Source organism: Osmerus eperlanus, chromosome 11 (assembly GCF_963692335.1).
Source record: "Osmerus eperlanus chromosome 11, fOsmEpe2.1, whole genome shotgun sequence".
Lineage (NCBI taxonomy): Eukaryota > Metazoa > Chordata > Actinopteri > Osmeriformes > Osmeridae > Osmerus > Osmerus eperlanus.
In genome coordinates, this window is record NC_085028.1 from 3,058,557 (window position 1) to 3,084,177 (window position 25,621).

General features: G+C 41.5%; 1 protein-coding gene across 3 annotated transcripts; it reads left to right on the plus strand.

Moving 5' to 3' along the window:
• Positions 1–2,355: 2,355 nt before the first annotated feature.
• st3gal4 (ST3 beta-galactoside alpha-2,3-sialyltransferase 4) lies at positions 2,356–25,285 on the plus strand. Of its 3 annotated transcripts, none has more exons than XM_062472903.1 (12): positions 2,356–2,700; positions 7,156–7,243; positions 14,757–14,828; positions 15,905–15,974; positions 16,275–16,367; positions 17,748–17,845; positions 18,278–18,341; positions 18,716–18,811; positions 20,127–20,316; positions 20,682–20,819; positions 24,736–24,885; positions 25,021–25,285. In XM_062472903.1, exons 3-12 carry the CDS (start codon positions 14,792–14,794, stop codon positions 25,108–25,110), a joined length of 1,026 nt encoding a protein of 341 aa, XP_062328887.1. In that variant the 5' UTR covers positions 2,356–2,700; positions 7,156–7,243; positions 14,757–14,791; the 3' UTR covers positions 25,111–25,285. The 3 variants fall into 3 exon arrangements, with proteins under 3 accessions (XP_062328887.1, XP_062328885.1, XP_062328884.1); XM_062472900.1 differs by having other exon boundaries at positions 2,357–2,700; positions 24,733–24,885; XM_062472901.1 differs by lacking the exon at positions 7,156–7,243 and having other exon boundaries at positions 24,733–24,885.
• The last annotated feature ends 336 nt before the right edge of the window (positions 25,286–25,621 follow it).

Sequence of the window (25,621 nt, forward strand, 5' to 3'; positions counted from 1 at the left end):
AAAAGTTGCTACAGAAGTGTAATATTTTACACCTCTCTCAAAACAGGTTTTTGTTTCATTTTGGTATTTCTGGACTGTTTGTTTTCTGCACCAACACTACTTGACACTTTGATTACCCACTCACTCACTCAGTCACCCACCATTCATCTTTTGGCAGACACGCATAGTCATTATGTTTGTGGATGTTTCTTTAGTTATTTAATGAATGCGTTTATTAATTGATCTTGTCATAGGCTATCCATGCTTTGTCACAGCCTCATATGCAACAAATGGTTTGCTAATAGTATGTACAGTATGTTTGCTTTGTCAATATTTGCCAAACATACCACTTTTAATATTTTTTAATAGATTATTATAATTATACATTACATGTTACTTGGCTTTATTTAAATGTATGTGTTATGATGGATGATGATTAAGTTCTCTGATTTATATTTATAATTATAAATGTTGTCCCTTCATTGTGGTCTGCTTTGGCAACATTGTTAGCTATTTCTAGCCAAGTACAGTACATTTCAGCAATATCTGATCTGGAAACACAGTGTTACTATCATATCCCTGCAGTTTTTTTCTAAAGATGATGTTTAAATATCATCAATATCAATAATAGGTATTTTAAGATGGAATTAGGACTGAGTATAGGCCATGATCTGAGTAACTAATATGAAAAGTTAGAAATGTAAATATTAGATTACACATTTACAGTTTATGGTAAGTTGGTCAGAGTATGGTCTGACCAACTGAGTAGGTTAAGTCATCATAAAGTGTACGTGTGTTTAGTAGTGAGGTAAACAGAAAAAAGTTCAGGGGTTAGCCTCTGACTGACGTAAGACTGGCTTACATGGACGGAATGTTCTGTACGGTTCTGACAGCTTCTGTCCTAGTCTTAGTACAGGACGTGGGGAACATGGTGACAAGGTGACATGCCTGAAAGACTGCAATAGAAAAATCTAAGTGAATCAATATAGTAATAGACAACAATCTAAAAATATAACAATTGATAATACATGATGAAGGTAATAAATAAACAAAGTAGTGCTCTTATGGTTCTTGCCTTTGGCACTTATTTGGTTTTTCACATCTCTTGGTAGTCGCTTTGGATAAAAGCGTCTGCTAAATGAATAAATGTAAATGTAAATAATAATACAACACTTTATCTACTGATTGGAATTAACATAGCATTTAAAATGGTAATTCCTCCAATTTCTCCCACCCAACATGTTCTGAAATAACAATAAAGAACATGTCAGGGGTCAGTGGACACGAAGGTTAAACCCCACAAATAACAGCAGCGTTGTGTGTCAGGGTTTACAGCCAGCCACAGGAACCACACAGGGACACCACAACATCGAGGATTAGAAGATTGCTCTGTGGTTTGTTTGGAACCACCAACAGTGTGGAAAAGCACTCCATTCTCTAGCTTCCATGGTGGTCAATGCAGGGTGGAGCAGGAACCTATACTCCTCTAATTGTGTTTACTGGACTGAAGCACCCTCTGTTCATGGAGCCAAATCCCACAATTAACCATTGGCAAGGATTGAGTTTGCAGAAGGGATGAGTTTGACGTATAGACTTTAAGTCATAAGAGCTAACTGGATCAAAAGTAAGGTTCCTTGTTGTGAATACTTATGCAAATAATACATTTCTGCTTTTTTAATTTCAATACTTTAGCTAAGATTATGGTTAAACTTCAATGTGAGGTTTTATTGTTTGAACATGTTTGGCATATTTACTTTTCCCATACAAAGTAACTGCTCTAAAAGGTAGAACTCTGTTTATTTAAAAGACCTTGACACTGATCTTGGTTGGCATTTGCTCACAAGTTCCTTATTGATTTTACAGTACATTTAGTTTAAAAGTAGTCCTTGTTTAAAAAAAATATTGTTATTGTGTTTCTATCTGCTGTCAGCATGTTGGCACATTCTGCAGGGGCTTCACTTGTTCTTGGTTCTGTTCCAACATTGGGGAACAGAACCAAGCAGTGATATCTTCTCATGCAAGCTCAGGGACAAGCTATGAGAAACAGCCCACTTCTCGTTAACAGACATAACAAATTCCACTGGGGGCGTTAGTTTTATGCGTGACGAAAGCTGGAGACTTTTCTAGACTAAAATACAGTTTCTTTTAAAAATGTTGCTTAAAATTGCCATTTGAGCTATACATTCGTTTGGAATTGTTTACAGTAGAGTATACATTTGCTGACCATTTCTAAATGTCTTGATTGAAATGTTTAAATAATAATCGTAAACAAATCCATCTAAAAATCCATCCAGTAATATTGATGGATAATTTAGCCTACCTCATCGCCCCCCCGCCCGTTCTGCACACACCCCATGCGCATGCGTCCATGTATTAGGAGAGAGGACGCGGTGTGCTGCGATTTCATTCCAATGGACCGTTCACTGTCTGAATAGATAACGTTTAGTCTTTAGCTATACCTAATAATGTGTAAAAACATGATGTGTTTCAAGTGAAATAGCTTATTCTGATTGCTCTATGGAAATGAGACATCAAAACGTTATCAGTTGTTGTACGGCGTGGGGACCTCCCACTTAGCGCTTGAAGACGCCTATTTCACACAAACTGTCTTGTTCAGTGTTCAGCCTAACGGTACCAAGTTGGTTGTAAATTTACTGAGCTGTTTTGCTCGTGTCAGTATTGAATCGCGGACACTCTAACTGGATACATTTGATACATCTGGTGAGTGTGCTTTGTTTTCCAAGGCTCTTTTTTTTAGTCTGAAGTGCCAAATAATCAAGGTATGGGTTTTATCATTTTAAAATAATTGACTGCGCTTGAGCCATGGCGCCTGTTAAGAGCAGTATAATTTAACAAACTTTAGCAAAATCCTAAGTTTGTTGCAGTAAATCTTTTTTGCAATTATTTTCAAGAATGTATATAATCGATCGAATACAGTTTTTGTTGATAAAATATAGTCATCTATTCATCTTATATTTGCAACAGCTTTGTGGTACAACGTTACTGTCGAGTAGTTGGATGCGTCTTCCCAGGGTAAAGCTCTGAGGTTCTAAACCCAAACACATACTTAAAAAAACAACCTCCAAAGCTGCATGGTAGCACTTACAACTGAGAAAAGGAACTGGGACAGTGCTTTAGTTTCACAACTTTATTTTGGCCATCAATCGTGCGAATGTCGGCCTTTATTAGAGCACAGATACAGGAACAATTGTACATCTTAACAATTGTTAGCATACCTGTATATTTAAGAAGTGGAAGGAATATGCTATATCATTTTTTGGTATTGGGGTATCTATAAGACATAAAATGCATTACATCACTGCAAAGTCATGTATTTAGTATAGACAGTCCAGGTACCCTTTTCCAGAATAAACACATTTTCAGGGCGGTAAAAACATTTTGTCTGTGTTTGTATGATTGTGTTAAAGGAATTAGCCTACCACACTGGATAGTATTGAGAGTCATGTCCGGTTGATTGGGGAATTGTATTTAGAACATGGGTTTATACTTTGATTTGGCTAAATTCACAAATTGCTGTTCTCTTCCTAACATTGGAAGGATGGTTTCCTCTCTTAAACAGGATGATTGGTATTGGAAGTTAATTGTAGGATACAGTCAAGCTCAATATAATTGTGTTGAGTTCTGGGCCTCATAAATTGCCCTCTGCTTGTCTGGCCAGTGTGTTTTATTTAATCTGATACTCACAGCTGGATTAAGGCAGCATGTCAATCCCCTCGCAAGATGAAACACAATGTGAGATGGTGGTGTGTGTGTGTGGGGGGGTTCAAGGTTACTTGAACTCTCCAATCTAATCCTTATTCATGCCCTGGTGTTGGGTTAGCAGGGAGGTGCATGCTGGGGTTGGTGATCGATGTGTGGTTAAAGAAAAGAAGAGGCCGACGTAGAAAAGTAGAATGGTACTGAACTGCAGTTATATAGTGTAAATGTATAACATGTCATGTTGGCATGGTTGTGTCATGGGTTGTTGGGGAAATTCTCTCACTTGCAAATACTTGATCTCACAAGCTCATTTGGAATGAGTACACGTATATATCATATAGTTATACCTTTTGGCCCGGCCTGCCCTGGCAAATTTGTTCATCAGTGGTTTCCGAGGGAGGGTAATGTGAAGTTGCAGATATCCAACATTTTCAGGGCACTGGATTGGTAGGGAAGTGGAAGAAATTGCAGTAGTGTATCTTGAAAACCAGCTTTCATTCCAGCATTTATCAAGCAAGACACATGACAAAGGTCATGTGGAAGACTTTGTGTTGTCACAGTCTCATATGCAAAAAATGGTTTGCTACTAGTATGTACAGTATGTTTGCTTTGTCAATATTTGCCAAACATACCACTTTTAATATTTTTTAATATATTATTATAATTATACATTACATGTTACTTGGCTTTATTTAAATGTATGTGTTATGATGGATGATGATTAAGTTCTCTGATTTATATTTATAATTATAAATGTTGTCCCTTCATTGTGGTCTGCTTTGGCAACATTTTTAGCCATTTCTAGCCAAGTACAGTACATTTCAGCAATATCTGATCTGGAAACACAGTGTTACTATCATATCCCTGCTGTTTTTTTCTAAAGATGATGTTTAAATATCATCAATATCAATAATAGGTATTTTAAGATGGAATTGGGACTGAGTATAGGCCATGATCTGAGTAACTAATAAGAAAAGTTAGAAATGTAAATATTAGATTACACATTTACAGTTTATGGTCAGTTGGTCAGAGTATGGTCTGACCAACTGAGTAGGTTAAGTCATCATAAAGTGTACGTGTGTTTAGTAGTGAGGTAAACAGAAAAAAGTTCAGGGGTTAGCCTCAGACTGACGTAAGACTGGCTTACATGGACGGAATGTTCTGTACGGTTCTGACAGCTTCGGTACTGAACTGCAGTTATATAGCGTAAATGTAGAACATGTCATGTTGGCATGGTTGTGTCATGGGTTGTTAAGGGAAATCATTCTCTCACTTGCAAATACTTGATCTTACAAGCTCATTTGGAATGAGTACACGTATATATCATATAGTTATACCTTTTGGCCCGGCCTGCCCTGGCAAATTTGTTCATCAGTGGTTTCCGAGGGAGGGTAATGTGAAGTTAGAGATATCCAACATTTTCAGGGCACTGGATTGGTAGGGAAGTGAAATTGCAGTAGTGTATCTTGAAAACCAGCTTTCATTCCAGCATTTATCAAGCATAACAAAGGTCATGTGGAAGACTTTGTGGTTTAAGCTGACAAACTCTCTCTCTTAAGATTTCACTCAAGTCTGTTTCTCACGTATCATACAGACTTTTGTGACTTGCAGTTCAAACCATCACATTTATTTATGTATTGAATTTTGTACATCAAACTCGAAAGCAACACATTTTCACTTGATAATTGAATGAGAGGAAGGTTTCTAAAAAAATGAAGATGCTTTACCAGGAAGTCTGTTTTTTGAAATAACTACTCTCAGAAAAGGGATTTATTTGAATTGTTATGCCTGTGTTGACTTTTAAGCTCTTATCGTGGTGGAAGCTATTTTTCAGTGAGGTTCCTACGCTAGGCCCTCGACAGTTAGATTATGTACAGGATGCTGCTCGATACAGACCCGGACTTGAACGCATGTGTCTTTCACACATACTCCCCCGTGACCCTGAAGACTTGGACCTCTGCCACCGAGTTTCACCACTGCCATCACCAACGGATCACCTACCCACCACTTGACCCTCTCCTCCTCACCCCGGCCCTTTACTCCCTGCATGCCACACAGACTGCCATTGTGCTGCCACTCGGTGCAGATTTAGGCCTCCCTGTTCAGGGCCTGTGCATCCTGCTCTTGGGAGCCATGTGGAGCTTGTTATAGAGCCTAGTCAATGAAATCCTCTCATGCTTCGTGTCATGGAAACTGCATAGGGCTAGAACGAGGGGGGTAAAAAAGTCATGCTTGGGCACAGTGGTACTGTGTAATGCAAGTACTTTATTTATCACCAGAGACACAGACACGGGGCTTTCGTGATTTTGTTGGGTTAAACCTTTGGTCAGTGACAGTTCATCTAAGGTAACCATTCAGTCCTTAAGTCAGTGATGGTTCATATAAGGACAGTCAGACAGTTTAGCTAATATTTTCATTCAGTTTTTGGCCACAACAATAGCCACTATGCACCAACTAGAACAAGGATGTCCTGTGTTCCTTGGAGGTTGTTGGAGCTAAGTTAATTTACACTGTAACAGAACAAACGCACGTTACTGGATGATCAACCTTCTGTAAAGGCTGTGGGCAGGAGGAACAGCCCCTTAGATGGGAAGCCCAACAGAGTTTATTTGGCCTCAGAGGCGGTGTCAGTCACACCAAACCAGGACTTAAAATTCACAATGGGAACTTGTTGGTAGGGTTGTTGGTTTATGCGGTCAGGGGCGTCAGGTGGCTGAGCGGTGAGGGAAGCGGGCTAGTAATCTGAAGGTTGCCAGTTCGATTCCCGGCCGTGTCAAATGACGTTGTGTCCTTGGGCAAGGCACTTCACCCTACTTGCCTCGGGGGAATGTCCCTGTACTTACTGTAAGTCGCTCTGGATAAGAGCGTCTGCTAAATGACTAAATGTAAAATGTAAATGCGGTCATAGCTTTGCCACAGTCTTCACCACTTGGATGTACTAAGTCTTAGTGTAATGTGTGCAGTGTTTATGATACATTCAGCGGCTGAAACATGAATCAGCTGCTAGGTTACAGTCCAACCAAACAGGAAGTAAGATTAACCAAGGGAACCAGTGGTTGGCTAAACTTTAGTTTTGCCACGGTCTCAATGTATCAGTCTTCATGTATTTTAGGGTGACAGTTTGTAGATGTAATTTTTTTGGGACTGTTTTTGATATTCAAAAACATGGAGGCATCTTCCCAGGGGGCATCTGAAATGTTTGATGGATGAGATCAGTGATGTGATCAAGCAAGTCAAATGGCGTGGACCCTATTGGTTAACTGCATTTAGTTTTGTTTTCAATTTAGACAATATATTATTTTTTTTGAACAATTGGTCTTTTTCTATATTGTATTGATGGATTTTAGTGTCAACATAACTTTGACAAGCGCCTCTCCTCAATTTCCCCAGGGTAGCATTCCAAACTATATAGGAACTGAGTGTTCCATCTGAACTATGCTCCTTGTGTTTCTGCAGGAATCAATCAGTCTACAATCTAGGAATTAATCCATAATCCAGAGACCTGACGTGTTGTTTAAAGAAGTAGAGATGAAAGAAGGCAAAGGTATGTGCTCCAGTGAAATCTTGAAACATTTTATTGTGAATTTGCGTTCTGCTATAAAATATGTTGAGATAGACTTGTCCTGAAGGAAAATTTGTCTTGGACACATACAGGATCTCCTGTTTGAATACAATTAACATGGTACATACATACGGTACATACATATGGCACATACACAGTCAAACACAAGATCTACTGCCACGAGTATCTTCTTGAATAAATAATTGTGGCGTCGTGTTGGTCTTCTCCTTAACCCTTTGATACACAAGCTATGCTTACCCCCTTTAATGCACAACATGGGTCTAAAATGACCCGCATTCATTTCCTATGACATTTCATGTATGGCTGAGTGTTTCTTTGCTATATCTTTAAAAATCTATTCATTTCATTATTTAATAATCCAATTATTCCTTTATTTTGTTTTTGAGTATCACAAATCATTATTTTAATTGTTGTCTTTCTTACATTCTGAGCAAAAAACTTTTTGTGGTACTACATCAATTTTATAGACATGGGTCTAAAATGACCCATATGGATTCACTATGGAATTTGATAGAAACTTTGGATATTTGCAATTTGGAACATATTTACTGTGAATAGTTATTCACCTGCTACACATTTCACAGCTCAACCCTGCTGCTTTTAGGTTGGGAGATTTTCATCAGTGACAGCATCATTGAGGAGGTTCTGAAATGCAACAACTTAGAGATGAAGAGCTGCAGCAACAAAAGGGAAAGAGTGTAGAAGCATCAAACAGGAATTCATGGCCTCTATCAGTTTGATCCTCCTTGCAGGGGAGGACAAGAGCCTAAATGTGGCCTTGCGGGAGAGTTTTTGGATCCAATTGCAAAATCCAATGTATAAAGCCACCATGGGGCTAAAGAGATTTGAGGATATCCTCAGCTTCATAAAGTTTGATGATAAGAGCTCTTCTTGTGGCTGGGTGGTAGTTGCATTTAGTTATTACTCCACATCTTTCCATCACCTCTTTAATATACTTTTGGAGCTGTGACTTGGCCTTCATGCGCCTCTTATGTGGCATGACAAGGTCCTTGTCTAGCTCCTTGATGAACTGCTGCTTGGTCACACCACCCATTTAATCATGGTGTTATTGTAAAAGTTAGTGTAGGCATTGAGGGTGGCAACATCCAGCACATTGTGCCAGACAACTCTGTGTTCTCCACTTACATGATTAGGTGCAAACTATCTGATCCATTGTGTCCACTCCTGATTTTATTTTGTTACAGTACTGGATCACAAAATGGTTGTCATCCACTGCTTTGCCATCATGCATGGTGCTCAGAAGGACAACAGCCTTTCCCTTCTTCAGCACATAGCTCACCAGTCATGTTGCCATTGAATCCAAATTAAATGGCAACATGACCATGAAAAAATGTGGAACTTGGCATCTCCCTTCATTTGGATGTCTTTGTGACTCGTACGTTCGGCTTGTTCTGGTGAAGAGTCCCCACAATGTTCAGGTTTTTGTCAATAAGCTTTCCAGTCAGAGGGACACTGGAAGGGTAGAACACTCAGTCTACCACATATGGGACCCTCACATCGCACATCCAGAATATTTTAATTCCACATTTTGCTGGCTTGCTGGGCATGTATGGCACACACTGCTCATCTCTGGTGACAAAGTTACTGGGAATGAAACGTCTTCTGCAATTAGCCAGGAAACAGTGTAGTGAGGTCCACAAGACCACACGGAGCCAACATCTTGCCACACCTGAAGAGTGATTCAATCACATCAGACAAACCTAATCAGCCCTTGTGACACCCTCAGTATGCTGATTACCCACCAAACGCCGATGCAAAGGAACCATAGAATGGGGGGGGGACGACCTCCCCAATCTACCTAATCAGCCCTCCTGCTAGCTTGCAAGCTTCAAAGGGCCTGATTTAGACAACACGTCTCCAGCGACCATTTGCTATCCGTTTCGGCGGCGATTTGAACAAAGAACATACCTTGATCAGAACTTTTGAGGAAAGTTCTTGAGACTTCACCTTTACCACAAGAGTACAAGGTGGAGAATTATGAGAGGGATATTTGTGTTATGTTTGTTACTTTGTTTTAATGTTGTGTTCACTGAAATCTTGATTCTAGTAACAACTCCTTCTTCCTGAAAGATAGCCACGTCATTCTTGGTATCTACACGAAGCTATCATAATAAAACAATCATTCAACTATATTTTGTAACTGTACCAAGATGTCCAGAACAATATTTGAACCATCGAATGATCAGCCAGAGATCAGATCACACCTTTGGTAGGTGTGAAGGAAGGAGGGGGGAGTTGAGAACCCAGCTTCCCCCAATCCACATCTGACCCCAGACGGGTCCTCCCTCGAACTGTATAAAGCCCTAAGATGACCATCAATCTCTGACTCCAGCGAAACCGACCATGGCATGAACGCCATCAGGATTGGCGTTCCAAGGACGTCGCCAAGCTTCTCCTGAGATTCAACTTTATAGTGAACGCGTCACTATCTGGACGTTTCAACAGAAGAACCAAAAACGCAATTCCAAATGCGACTTCACTGAGATCCCGCAGACTCAGTCACATGACCCAGCGCGGCCGCGCTGTGACTTCAGATTCTTCAAATGGACCTTTGGCGCAAACCGCCCTCAACATCATTGATCAACCCCTGATCAAACGTAACTATGGCTAACGCTCTTTCCTCCTCGACATGGCATTGGCGTGAGCTCTGTTTATGATTTGTAAGGATGTAATCACTGACTGTACAATTTCTGCCTTTCTTTAAGTTAGACCATTTCATTCTGTTCATTGAAACCAATCTCTCATATCAAACCCATAATCCAACTTTTCATAAGATCTGTTTACCTTACTTGAATAAATTCATTGTAAAGATATTTTGACGTGCGTGTTCACTGATGTTACGATTGGCTCTACTCTTAGAACGAATTCATTCCTAAAGATGAGACTGATTATTACATATTAAACATAGGATTCCCTAATGTCCTAAACCAATATTAGGGTGGTGCCCCAGACTTTATGATAAATTAAGTATTTCTATCTTTAAACGAGCAAACCCCGCTACATATTGGCGCCCCGTGTGAGGCTAAGATAGATTGAAATGAGCAATCGTAACTTTTGTGAAACGAACTGTTAAAATAGAGCGAGCTCTAACTGTATGTAGCACCATGTATTTAATACTACTGTGCCTAGGCTACAGTGGCTGTGTGCGTATTCAATTGTTTTTCGTGAAATAGCTGCTAGTGTGTGTGTGGGACCAGCTAGCTCAAAGGAAGCAGCTAGGTTTGACCGGAGGTACGCGCGTGCTCAGAAACACCGCTTCCCCGACATTTACGTTGTAATCTGCCTCGGCCAGCTCTTCAAGGAAAGTAGCATAGGAGCCTTTATTATAGCCCCTATTTTAATAGTGTAGCTATTTGGTTAAGTGAATTAACCAACCAACTAATACGTTGGTGCACATGTCTAGTTCAGGGAAACAGACAGTAGTGCTTAGTCCTGAAGGACTTTTGTTTAGAAGCAACTAAACAACGCAGTTCTGTACACGTAACCTACCGCCACCACGTGTGTGTGTGGGACCAGCTAGCTCAAAGGAAGCGGCTAGGTTTGACCGGAGGTACGCGCGTGCTCAGAAACACCGCTGCCCCGACATTTACGTTGTAATCTGCCTCGGCCAGCTCTTCACGGAAAGTAGCATAAGAGCCTTTATTATAGCCTCTATTTTAATAGTGTAGCTATTTGGTTAAGTGAATTAACCAACCAACTAATACGTTGGTGCACATGTCTAGTTCAAGGAAACAGACAGTAGTGATTAGTCCTGAAGGACTTTTGTTTAGAAGCAACTAAACAATGCAGTTTCTACACGTAACCTATTATGCCGCCACGATATAGCTTGTCGAAAAAAGCATTGACTATTCCCGCAGCTAACTGTGTTTTAAAATAACAGTGGTTGCCAAACTAAAGTTACATTATTAGATGCAGTTCATCAATGTGGTTTAGTTACGTTGACTTCAAGAAGCTACTTAGTAACTATAATTGTGTAAAGTATGTACTATAATTACCTTGTACCTTTATTTGTTATTTGTATACGTCTTTGGCAGTCAATTGTAACCATAACCTAAATGAGTTTATTGAAACTAGTTTGATTTAAAAAGATTGGAAAGCCGACAACTTTTCCCTCATCTAGACCCCTAGTCACAAAGCTTCAATTGCTACGGCCATTGTAAGCCACTTCAAGTGCCTCTTTTTGTTTCAAGAATTTCCTCTCAACCTTTTCCTATGTCATGTCATAGCTTAATCACTCATAGCCATGCCAATGTCTGGGGAGGGGGGGGTGACATGCTGTTACGCTGCTGTGGTCTTTCTTCTCTTGTCTTCATGTCAACAGTTTCATCGACGACGGTCTATGAAAGTTGACATCCGGGGGGATGTAGTGAGGTCCACAAGACCACACGGAGCCAACATCTTGCCACACCTGAAGAGTGATTCAATCACAACAGACAAACCTAATCAGCCCTTGTGACACCCTCAGTATGCTGATTACCCACCAAACGCCGATGCAAAGGAACCATAGAATGGGGGGGGGACGACCTCCCCAATCAGCCCTCCTGCTAGCTTGCAAGCTTCAAAGGGCCTGATTTAGACAACACGTCTCCAGCGACCATTTGCTATCCGTTTCGGCGGCGATTTGAACAAAGAACATACCTTGATCAGAACTTTTGAGGAAAGTTCTTGAGACTTCACCTTTACCACAAGAGTACAAGGTGGAGAATTATGAGAGGGATATTTGTGTTATGTTTGTTACTTTGTTTTAATGTTGTGTTCACTGAAATCTTGATTCTAGTAACAACTCCTTCTTCCTGAAAGATAACCACGTCATTCTTGGTATCTACACGAAGCTATCATAATAAAACAATCATTCAACTATATTTTGTAACTGTACCAAGATGTCCAGAACAATATTTGAACCATCGAATGATCAGCCAGAGATCAGATCACACCTTTGGTAGGTGTGAAGGAAGGAGGGGGGAGTTGAGAACCCAGCTTCCCCCAATCCACATCTGACCCCAGACGGGTCCTCCCTCGAACTGTATAAAGCCCTAAGATGACCATCAATCTCTGACTCCAGCGAAACCGACCATGGCATGAACGCCATCAGGATTGGCGTTCCAAGGACGTCGCCAAGCTTCTCCTGAGATTCAACTTTATAGTGAACGCGTCACTATCTGGACGTTTCAACAGAAGAACCAAAAACGCAATTCCAAATGCGACTTCACTGAGATCCCGCAGACTCAGTCACATGACCCAGCGCGGCCGCGCTGTGACTTCAGATTCTTCAAATGGACCTTTGGCGCAAACCGCCCTCAACATCATTGATCAACCCCTGATCAAACGTAACTATGGCTAACGCTCTTTCCTCCTCGACATGGCATTGGCGTGAGCTCTGTTTATGATTTGTAAGGATGTAATCACTGACTGTACAATTTCTGCCTTTCTTTAAGTTAGACCATTTCATTCTGTTCATTGAAACCAATCTCTCATATCAAACCCATAATCCAACTTTTCATAAGATCTGTTTACCTTACTTGAATAAATTCATTGTAAAGATATTTTGACGTGCGTGTTCACTGATGTTACGATTGGCTCTACTCTTAGAACGAATTCATTCCTAAAGATGAGACTGATTATTACATATTAAACATAGGATTCCCTAATGTCCTAAACCAATATTAGGGTGGTGCCCCAGACTTTATGATAAATTAAGTATTTCTATCTTTAAACGAGCAAACCCCGCTACAACAGTCACACACATACCTGAATGCTGCTATGAGATGTTTTTCTTGTTACAAAGCCCTGTTCCTCTTGTCATCAAAAGTCAAGCTGGTGATATCATATCTCTTTAGCCCCATGGTGGCTATACATTGGATTTTGCAATTGGATCCAAAAAAGCCACATCTAGGCTCTTGTCCTCCCCTGCAAGGAGGGTCAAACTGATAGAGGCCATGAATTCCTGTTTGATACTTCTCCACTCTTTCCCTTTTGCTGTTGCAGCTCTTCGTCTCAAAGTTGTTGCATTTCAGGACCTCATCAATAATGTCACTTGTGAACATCTCCCAGCCTAAAAGCAGCTGTGTTGAGTTGTGAAATGTGTGACAGGTGAATAGTTATCCACAGTAAATATGTTCCAATTTGCAAAAATTAACTAATATCAAAAATTCCTATAAAACTCCATAGGAATACATATGGGTCATTTTTGACCCATGTCTGTAAACTGAAGGTAGTAACACAAAAACAATGGTTGTTTATAAATTAAGAAAAAAAGAAGGAAAATAAGTATTTGTGGCAATAAAAAACTAGATATTTAATGAATACTTGGAATATTAAATTATGAAATTAGATGATTTCTAAAGATATGGCAAAGACACACTCAGCCATACATGAAATATCATAGGAAATGAATGCGGGTCATTTTAGACCCATGTTGTGCATTAGAGGGGTAGTGTTACAAAAATTATTTTTATTCCAAAAGTAAGAAAGAAAAAATGAAAATAAGGACTTGTGATGACCAAAAACAAGTAAATTGAGGAATACCTGGAATACTGAATGATTAAATATTTTTTTTGCGAAGATATAGAAAATGTTAACTCTCCCGGGTCACTTTAGACCCATGTTGTGTATCAAAGGGTTAACTACAGTACTAATTTGTTCTGCGGTTTCTCGTGTTCAGAACAATAGAGCATTGTCATCACATTACATCCAGGGACAGGCGACAACATCAACCCTATGTGAACGAGCTAGTCTAGTGTGGATGACATCATAGACTCTATAATCTCAGCTAAGCTGTAATCGAAATGTTACCATCCTAAAGCACAATTGACAGGAGCAGATTGCAGCAAGCTAAAAAAGACCGTGGGATTGCATGGTCTCATGACGGCGGAGGCCATCAACCAGTTCATCCTCTTAAACCAATCGGCCTGTCTCACCATCCCTGTCCTCTCTTATTCTTTCTGTTTCCATCTATCTCCGTTTGTCTACATCCATGGTTCTCATCCTTCCTCTTCGCCTTCCACTCTGTTTTATTGTCGAGCTCCATCTCCCCCTGCTCTTCTCCTTTCTCCTCTCCCATCTGCCTCAACCCCTTTCCTAACATGTCTCCCTTTTGTCCCCTGCGGTCTGGAAAATGGAACACTAATCCAGCCATTGCAGCTTATTTCCCTGTGAGTAGCGAGACGGCGATAGGCTGTACCATCCATCGGCACCTGCCTCTCTCTCTCTCTACCTACTGCTACCTCCGAGACCCCCCCACCTGGCACTTCACGGTTCGCGTTTCATTTTACACCCAGCTCCCTGGTTATTGATCTGCGATCAGGGGATTTCAATCGTCTTTTGGGGGATTGCGCTAATGTCCTTGCCTCGCACCTATAGCCCTGCCGGAATCATTCAGATGTCAGCATGTGCCTACACTGTTCTACAACTGAATGCACCCACCGCTCGCCCTTGACCTTCCTCTCCTTCCCAGGATAACATCATGCGTCCCACAGAGATGATAGGCCGATGGAGCGTGTGAAGATGTCCCTAAAGACTGCGAAAAGTAAGCTCCCTTTCCACGGGGTGATCACGCACATCTGTCCAAATGAGTGGCGCTCTGCAGACTCATTTCAACCCTCACTACCAAGGGAAACTTTAGCCCAGTGTTCTATGCCCCTGTTCAATTCTATGTTGTAGAAACAGTCTGTGTTTGGAATGCACATCAGGACCATCTTCTCATCTCCTTTCACAGCTGCAACCTGTAGGACAACTGTCAACATAGCGTACGGCACTGTTGCGCGTAATGAACTCGCGTTTGTGGCCTTACCACATGCAGTGTTTTGTTCTATAAGCTGAACTCTCCTTGCACATAGCATGAGACACATTCCGAGCTCTGCATGTCATCTATAATCCAGATGTTCCTCGACGTGCTCTGATCATATGAGAGCAGCTCTCTCGGTCTTGCAAGATCTCGAACGCTGTTTGCTCCTTTTTTATGTTAGTCACCTTGACGGTGACATTGACCAGGACCATGTTCTTTCAGCGTTCTGGCGCTCGCTGATTTGATGTACTCCTCACCCTTCAAACCAATGAGCTTTTACAGTCAGTGTTGTGGCGCTCGTTCAGTTTTGCTCTGGCTCTGTTAATGCAAGTGCCAGAGAGCGATCCAGTCCAAGTTTGGTTAAGCTTGACCAGTTTGGATTCAAGGTCACTTTTTGTATTTGTGGAACACAAAATAAAACTCAAGCTACAGTATACCTAGTGAAGGGTATGTTGTTCTTCCAACCTTGCTGTATTTGAGAGTTAGACAAAGAAACAAGACAAAGACGAGATATGAAAATGCATCAGTTTTGCATAGACGCTAAAATTAAGCTATAGAAACTGAAACTACCCTGGGTTTTAACTACTGATTCAAGAGACTATCTGAACATCTTTGTAATATGACTCTTTGCAACAGGAAGTGCACAGGAAGTGCATATCCGCTTCTGGGTGGAGATGTGGGGCAATGGTTAATCAGTTTTACCAGTTTTTACAGTCAACCTGCAGTGTACTGAGGCAAAGTAAAATCACACCTTTGGTCTCTGTCTCTCCGTCTCTGTGTCTCTCTCGTTGTCTCTCTCTCCCCTTCCCTCCCCCCAGCATGGTGCCTTAGACTGCTCCCTGTGGTCCTCTTCTTCGTCTCCTACTACTGCTCCTACGTCTTTCAGAGGTATGGAGGCATGCACCCCGTACACGACCCCCCCCCCCTCCTCCCCACCCTGTCCTTGAACTGCCCCCCACCCCTCTTCTATATCCTGAGGAGGAAAACCTACCCACACATAAATCAAATTCAAATTGAATCTTGTTTGACTAGATCAATAACGACCCATTTCATACCTAGAGACAGAAACACATATTTTACTTCTGTGAGGGTTTTGGAACTACACTCATCTGGCTGTGGCACAGGGAGGTTTTTAGGAATTAGTCTGTTCCTGACCGAAGTGTATTTTTCTGTGCCCCTGTCTTTCAGCTGCTATGGAGGCACCAGCAAGACTCCTACTCCGACTAAGGCCCTGTGTGGTGGCTGGCCGTCGCAGAAGAAGTGGGAGAGCCTTAACTTTAAGTGAGTAATGGATGTCTGTCTTTTAGGATCTGTAGATGATGGATGGTTGTGTGTGTGTAGATGATGGAGGGTTGTGTGTGAGTTTGGGACTGGGTGGGGGGGGTTCTGGGGTTTGAGGGGGCCTGGGGTTTGAGGAATATTCAGAAGGAACACACTGTGCCAACATTTTTACTGGAATTTGAGGTGCCAGCGTCCTCTGATTTTTTTTTTAATAACTCTTTTTGCACCAGTCATCAGTAAAATACTTCATTGTAATGAAAACGAAGAAAAAAAAATATTCAAAAGGAAATTATTTTCTACCCATAACCCATTAAAGTACATGGGTTTTGGAGATACTTCTGGAACATTCTGCTTTAGTAAGGGGAAAAGGCGGATAACGAGCTAGAAGGACCGACCCTATCTTTGCACTAAGTACACAAGATGTGTATTCCTTCGAATATCAGTAGATCATTAATTTGGTTGCCGTATGTCGTGCAGTTATGTTTTGTGACATTTTATACATGTATGTTTAAGGAGAGAAGTTTAACACTTGTTGACTCAAGGTCAGTCATGTACTATATGTACAGTGTTTGAGCTGACACTCAAAACAGCTCATGCAGATCGGTTGAGGAGCTTTACAGCAGGAATGTCGGATTCACGCTCTGGTAATGGTTTGGTGATGTCCCTGGCGATGAGTATGTTCTTCAAATGTTTACATGGGTTTCCTCTCCAATCAACCCCAATACAAAAATATGCACAACAGATGGTTCTCCCGCCCAAGTTCCTGGCCAGGACATGGGTGAGCAGATCATAGGTTACACCTATGATAAGATAACATATCATATAATAAACCTCCTAAATATACAAAATAATAAACAATACAGTATACTAAACCTATAATACACATAATATCCTATACTAACCTTATAACCTATACTAACCTAGAGACAAGTAGGGTACAATTAGTGCATTATTGCTCCAACCAGTAGCTGAGAGTGCAACCAGTAGCTGAAGTGACAGTGTGTAAAGTGAGTAGTGTGAGTGTCGACAATGTATCAATGTCCATATCAATGTTCAAAGTTAATATCAAAGACTCCCTGTCAAAGACATGAACTCGTAAAACATAGCCAGAGTCATAGCCATTTCATAGCAATAAAGTTTCAGAATTTAATAAGAACAAATAAGATTTTTTTTCACTTAAATGTTATTGCATGTTGTGGTTCTACTGTATGTTGGTCTCTCTTAGTGGGGTCTGTCTGGGGTATTGTTGTCTTTTCCCCAAGTAGTAAAAATGTCCCCAGATAAGTGTGGCATTGTTGCTGTGTGACATCATACAAACACATAAACTCAATGAAGGAATATATTCTTTAATTACACTTCTCTTTTATCTTCCCAAAACAGCATTAGCCGACAAACACAACTGTTTTTGAAACTGGAGGATTTCTTCTGGCGAGAGCATCTTTCAACATTGACTTTACCTTATGGTATAAAGGGCAGTGGTATGTTTTTTTGTATTATGACCTCATAATAATGTATCTTATCTGGCTTTATAATACGGGTGGTTGAAATCAAGCATTCTGATTGAGAGTGGTTGAGAGTGAGTCACGGAGTGTGCTTTATTGAGCATAAAGTACTGTACGGTGTACTTAAGCAATAAGGTACGAGAGGCAGTACTTTATCCACAATAAAGTACGTGTTCAAGGGTTAGGCCCGACGCGCATTTGCTTAAGTATACCAGAGCATGTGTAAATGTCCCCGACTCTAAAGTAGTAAATCATTCACAGTATATTTGCATGACACTACCTTTTGCACCCCCAGTTTTAAAACCTAGAATTGCCTGTGGTGCAGAGTCAATGTAGAATAGGCCTACATTTTTAATTGGCAAATTGTGTACAGGTCCATAATTCCTCTTTAAATCCCCAATTTTCCAGAGCTGCTTCTGCTGAAAGTTTTAGCCGTTGTTGCCAGCTACAAAATGCCAGCCAACATAGAAAAGTAAGTGTGACTTTCCTTTAGCCAACATAACATGAGTGCTAAGACCATGGCTAAAATGACAGACCAATAAAAGGAGAGGGGGAAATTATTGATTTGTTCTTTATGCTATACAGTGGTACTGTGAAACAGATGCTGATAATAATATTACCACGTTTTAAAAGAATAGGATTTAGCTGACCCTGAAAGAGGCATGGCTCTTTCTGAAATTGCTTATCACATTAGACAGCAGTCTTGCGATACTGTACAGTACATGTTTCCTCGCATTGTATCCAGCCCGCTGTTAAAATAAGCGTCTTCAAAAGCACAGTATGAATTCCAGAAGGAACAAATGGATGTGTTCTTTTACTGTAGCTTTTTTTGTTCTATGCCCTCAGTCTTGAGTGCAGAACCTGTGTGGTAATAGGAAACGGATATGCCATCAAAAACAGTTCCCTGGGTGGCGTCATCAACAAGTATGATGTGGTGATCCGGTAAGAGTGCATTTTTTTGGCATATATTTGTTTCTGTAGCAAGTTCCAACCACACTTACCTTCCAATAGGTCTTTACTCTTATTGTAACATTACCCCGCACCTCCATGTTTGGCCTAATTTTTTAATATATTTGATTCCTGTTACATCCATTCGAAAGGTCCTACATAGGCCCAGTGTCTGTTTACATGTTTTAGAAATGCTATTATGGAATCTGTTCCATTGATTTCAGATTTGCTTATTGTCATTGTCTGTGAAAAAACAACATGGTCAGTGATATTTACACTAATGGCCATCAGACCAATGACCACTACAGTGTCCCCAATCCGTCAATGAGCAAACTATCAGGTCATGTGTAGTTGACCCATGGGAGGACTTTGTTTCCCGGAGGATAAAAAACACTTGCCTCACCCCATGCCAAATCAGATTTATAGCCTTGGAATGAATGTGTGCATTTTGTTTTTTTTATAAGCCTCTTACAGAGTGCACTTTCCCATCAGCCCCTTGTGAATGTTTGTGTGTCCCAGAAGCTAATCTCACTATCTCTGAGAGGAAAAAGAGTTTCTGAAAAACAAGACATAATTAGCCAAGCCTGTATTAGAAAGCATAAATCCCAAACACAGCTTTTGCAAATCATTTTGAAGTGTGATTTGGTGGTTTGGGGTCTAAACGGTATATTAACTGTTCAATTGTGAATTGTAGCAGATATTAAAAAGCAGAAGTAGGAGTCAGGTGGCTGAGCGGTTAGGGAATCGGGCTAGTAATCCGAAGGTCGCTGGTTCGATTCCCGGCTGTGCAAAATGACGTTGTGTCCTTGGGCAAGGCACTTCACCCTACTTGCCTCGGGGGAATGTCCCTGTACTTACTGTAAGTCGCTCTGGATAAGAGCGTCTGCTAAATGACTAAATGTAAATGTAAGTATTGAAGGAGAAGTTTGAAGGTTAATTAAGGGTCATAACGTGAGAGCTAAATAGAGTTGCAAGTGAAAAATTAAGTGAAAATCAGTTCTTGGAAATACAAATCTTCATTATGCGCTTACATCCAGTTTCAAATCTTTAACACTGTCATCTAGCCTACTGTTTGTAATCTTGATAGAATTGCTGTTTATGCTTTAATCAGCACCATTACAAACAACCGCAGTAACTCTGGAGTGTTTCCAGATATATATATTTTTGTCAATTTAAGAAATAGCCATGCTCAATCATAAAGCAGTAATATCAAAACCTGTTTTTTTTAACCTGAGTAATACCAGATTAAGCAATAGCACCATTTTTACTTGTTTAGTAAAAAACGCTCCTATTTTCTGTTCATCGACAGTCTGAACGATGCTCCCGTGAGGGGCTATGAGGATGACGTGGGCAACAAGACCACCATGCGCCTCTTCTACCCTGAGTCAGCCTCCTACAACCCTGGGCTGCATAATGAGCCAGACACCCTCATGGTCCTCATCCCTTTCAAACAGCAGGACCTCCGCTGGCTCAAAGAGATCCTCTACGACGAGAAGAGGGTACGGGGATGTGTGGGCCTGCACGCAAACCTCCATTTTAAACTGCCTCCACTTACTTACCATCCATCCATGCAGTGAAAAACTGCTTTTGCAGGCAGCGTTGCCAAACAACTTAAGAATCAGATGTAGTTTCCACAGCCTAAAATGATCTCTCCTTCTAGCTCTAGGGCAGTTGCAGGGCTAATAGGAGATGGGTCATTACTCCCACATTCTCACACCGAGTTGGTTACCCTGAGAAACCAGGGTACAGGAGGTTCAACTAAAGCTGGAGCTGTGTGGACACAGCCCCTGTGTCTGACTGCGTGCGTGGGTGTGTGCGTGGGGATGTGCACTCAAGTGAAACTTTGTGTGTCTGTTTGTTTAAGGTGAGAAAAGGCTTCTGGAAGCCCCCTCCACAAATCTGGCTGGGCAGTACCAGTCATATCCGGGTGCTGGACCCTCACTTCCTGCTGGAGACATCCAACACCCTCCTCCAGATCCCACTTAACCCCAAAAACAAACAGGTGAAGCCGACTGGTGGACAGGTGGCTCACTCCCCTCTTCCTGTGCGTCCTTTGTCCGAAATTGCCGATCAGTAATTACTGTTCAGTGAGTGGATCCTACTAATGCCGGTCCTGATCAAATCGATCCTCTTTCCTCTTCTGTTCCAAGTAAACCTAGAAGCCAAACATGGCTAAATCAGCCCTAGTTCATGCCCTTCCCAAGCTTCTACTGACTGTGTGATAGAAGGACCAGTTCCAACTACAGTGGGTAGAGTGAGGAGTTTGAGTTCAACGGGTGTTGCCGTAAAAGTTCAAGGGCTTCTCGGACAACGCCTCGTCAGATAAACTCTGTGTATTTGGCACTGCAGAATACACCCCAAAGATAATTGCTTTTTGAACATAGGCCAGTTGACCGTATACATTTGTAACAGCTGCAGTTGTGCAACAGGTCAGCCCTTTTCCTTCCTTCCCCTTCCTTCATTGTTTCTCCACAATACAAAAGTCTGGCGAAAAAAGGAAGAAAAATAAGAACATCCAGACAATTCAAGAGAAATATTAGAATCGAAACCAGCAATGATTGCGGAATAGAGATTGATGCTGCATGGCATTTTAAGTTTGTCATTGGTCTGTTTTCTTTTTACAAATTGGACCACAATTCCCTGCTTTGCAAAGGGATTTCGATTTTGAAATAGGATGATACATTGACTTGAATTATAACTCATTTGGAATGATGTTTTCATTGGCAAGAGGTCCAACATCTGCCAAGTGGGCTTGTTTGGTGCATGGTGGAGAAGTCTTCGGACCTGCAACATTGCCAGGTTTTGTTTTGCTTGTCCACCCCCCCTGTGAGCGCTTTAGAGCAAGGGTGTAGACCAGTCCAACTACAACACAAACACAACTGACCAATGCCTGTGTGGAGGGGGAACAGTGGGAAGGCGGAATGTCCTGTGAGCGGTCAGCAGGGCAGCTAATACAGAGTCTCGGTCCATCTGCAAGGACCCCAGGCACCAGATGAGCTCAGCGCTGGAGGGGTTAGAGGCTGTTGACTGCGCTGCCTGGAGCAGGAACAGAGACGACACCAGTTGCACCGACGGCTCCGAGAACCCAGCTCCTCTTTCCCTCGGTCTATCCATTCACTCCACTCTCTGGCCTCTTTCCATCTGTCCCTCCTGTCTGCCGTGCCCTCTCTCTGGGTGTGCCCTGTCAGCCAACTGCCAACAGGAGTTCCAGAGGCCCTGAACGCAGCCCTCCTCCCTTTTGACTTTTTCCAGTGAATGCCAGTGTTGGAGCACACCCCTTCGCCCTCTCCCCAGACTGTGAAGGGGCAGCAGTGGGTTGCCCGTAGGCACAATAGAGAGAGGTTGACTAAGGAGTGCAAACTTACTTTATGTCCCTGCCCTGCCACCATACGAAGCTCCCAGCAAGCAGTGGGGTGTGGTGAGCAGCAGAGACTGTATCAGCCCTCGGGCCCTCTCACTAAGGCTCCACAGGACTGTGTCCAAACTATGCACAACCACGACAGGAACACAAGAGACTGAATTACAGAGAATGTCAGTTGGGCTTCAGCCTAGCCTAACCAGCACCCCCCGCCTCCGAAATAAGACACTCACGCTAAGTGCATTAGCAAGTTGATTTAGAGGAATGTTCTCAAGTGGAGGAGAGAGTTTTTTTAAGGTCTTTGGTTTTGCAGAGGTTCTTTGGTTTGGTAACAAGTACCACTGTCTGAGGACCTGGGGCTTCCAAGGCTGAAACCGGGGCTTTAGCTTAGCCAACTTTGGTGCAAGAGACCTCAAGTTGATTCCCTAGTACGAGATTGTAATATGGTATTGATGCAATGTCTGAATTTATAACCCGTTCGCCAGGCGCTGGGAGATGTCTGTGTGTAGCCTAGAAGCTCTGAACATGGAAAACAGTGCATCCGGAAAGTATTCACGGCTCTTCTCTATTTCCACATGTAATGTTACAGCCTCATTCCAAAATGGATTCAATTCATTTCGTTCCCTCAAAATTCTACACACACAATACCCTATAATGACAAAGTGAAAAAAGTTGTATATTTTTTATAGATCTCCAAAAATTAAGAACGAAAATATAACATATACATAAGTATTCACAGCCTTTGCTCAATATTTTGTTGAAGCACCTTTGGCAGCAATTACAGCCTCAAGTCTTTTTGAGTATGATGCTACAAGCTTGGCACACCTGTTTTTGGGAAGTTTCTCCCATTCTTCTTTGCAGGACCTCTCAAGCTCCATCAGGTTGGATGGGAAACGTCGGTGTACAGCTCTCAGATCTCTCCAGAGACGTTCAATTAGGTTCAAGTCTGGGCTCTGGCTGGGCCACTCACAGAGTTGTCCTGAACCCACTTATCTTGACTGTGTGCTGATGAAGAAAGTTTGACTAAGGGTGAACTTAGGGTTAGGGACTAAGTTCAGTTGAGTTCTGGATTTTAATAAGTATTCTCAAACTGCAGATTGGGAGAGAAAACCAGACCTCTGACAATAAATGACAACACGACACCAGGCTTAGGTCTCAATCATATCTCTCTCAGCTCTGAAGGCCGGAGGACCATCTTTTATAAGGCACAAGAATGTAGTGACAGTCAGGCAGTAATGATCTTACAACAATCCTAGAGAAAGATTGACAGCCCATGACCACTCTCAGGGCAGAGAGAGATCATAGGTGGAGCTTTCCCCGTCGTCATCACAACAGACGTATACATAGTCCTTTCTCCCGACCCTGAACATCTATTAAACCTGACAAATAGACACAATCTAGTCTTATCAATAGCAAACTCACATGAGTGAGTACTAACTAGTATTCAATGACTAGTTATATTGATATAACTAGTGAATATTACACAGGAGGCTGTTGGAAGGTGAGCCCCAGTCTGCGGTCCAGAGCGCTCTGGAGCAGGTTATCATCAAGAATGTCTCTGTACATTGCTGCATTAATCTTTCCCTCGACAAGTCTCCCAGTATCCCGGGCTGTCATGTGCCTTTTATGACTGACTTCATGGCTCGGTTTGTGCTCTGACATGCACTGTCAGCTGTGGGACCTTATATAGACAGGTGTGTGTGCCTTTCCAAATCATGTCCAATCAACTGAATTTACCACAGGTTGACTCCAGTCAAGTTGTAGAAACATCTCAAGGATGATCAGTGGAAATGGGATGCTCCTAAATTTGAGTGTCTTGGCAAAGGCTGTGAATACTTATGTACATGTGAATTTTTATTTTAAAATGAATGAATTTTATTAAAATGGATGTAATCGATTTTGGAATATGGCTGTAACATAACAACATGTGGAAAAAGGTGAAGCGCTGTGAATACTTTACCAGATGCACTGTACAACCAGAGTTGATGGAGAGCTTAGCTCTGTTCACGAGGTGTGTCCTTTAGACTTTGACCAGGCCTAACATTACTTTGCGAACATATTTGCATGCGTTAACACATTTTTGTGACGTGTATTTCGAGGAGCACAAGGTTTAAGGGATCCTAGATGGCACCATGGAGACATGGATCACCTAGGGAGCAGCGTTGGGAAACAGTAAACAATAGATCTAAAGATAGAGGGCAGATATGGCAAGGGTAGTTAACACTATTGTTTAGGAAGGAGGTGGATACATGGCTCTTATCTCCCGTATGATGAGGAACATACTGCAGTTTGATGTTAACATTGCAGATTTCTCACAAACAATGCCACACTATAGTGTGATTACCCCGAGATATTAAGCCTGTGAGGAAATGTCTTATGTGACGCATTATCCAGCAAAAACTTATCTTTGAAACGTTTTCTCTGAAAGGGTTTGATTCAATGTCATTTAAATGAATTTACTCCCCCTAGTGGTTGAAGGCAATATACACTTTTATTATTAGGTATTATACAGTACATATATTTTGTATTTATTAATCACTGTTTTGGGTTTCCACAGAAGCTAGTCCATCCCACCACGGGGATCATTGCTGTGTTTGTGGCCCTTAACTACTGTGATGTGGTTCACATAGCAGGGTTTGGATACCCTGTCGCCAAGAACCAGAAACATCCAATACATTACTATGGATACGACACCATGAAATCCATGAAGGTAAGTTGGATTGGGAAGCAGTATATTTGATGATAAATCCATCCATTTGAAACAAATTCAGTGAAATGGCAAATCCAGAGTTCCTTTTTATGACATTCCAACCTGTTTGCTCAGCAAATGTTATTTTCTCTCCAGAATTCCTATCATGACGTCAACAACGAAGCAGAAGCCTTAAGAAGACTCGAGGACTCGGGGGCGATTGTGTACTTACACGCTCACTCATGACACACAAGCATACAGACACACACACAGTTTCTCTTAAGAGATTACAAATAAAATAATTGCAACAAAGTTTTATGATTTTAATTTAATTTTTTTAACGCTCTTATCAAAATGATACCACTGGATATTTTATTGTACAGTATGTAATTACTTTTTATTAAAATGAAATACAATTATATCCAAGATGACTTATTCAATTTCATTTTACCTTTAATCATGATTTTCTTTCATAATTCAGTTGTGTTATCTATCATTGGCCTGTAGATGGCGCAGAAGGCCCAGTGGTGACATGGCAAAGGTAATCACATTCTAAACGTGATGTGGCCAAAACTTGGGGCAATTCCAACAATAGCACTGGCACAAAAGTCAACTGAAAGTGCTAAAGACATGAATATCTGGAGCCCCAGAAGACAATGAGATGCAAGCCCCTCATTTAGAGTGACTATTTCCCTGCTAGCGACAGATGCTAATTATGGTTTTCCTTCTTTTAAGAGAAGGGTTTGTGTTATTAGTG

Excerpts from the sequence above, each read along its gene's own strand:
- st3gal4 (XM_062472901.1), top strand. The coding sequence starts at position 14,792 with ATGGAGCGTGTGAAGATGTCCCTAAAGACTGCGAAAA. Across the intron at positions 16,368-17,747 it reads TGGGAGAGCCTTAACTTTAA|CATTAGCCGACAAACACAAC; the intron begins GTGAGTAATGGA and ends TTCCCAAAACAG. Across the intron at positions 20,820-24,732 it reads TTAACCCCAAAAACAAACAG|AAGCTAGTCCATCCCACCAC; the intron begins GTGAAGCCGACT and ends GGGTTTCCACAG.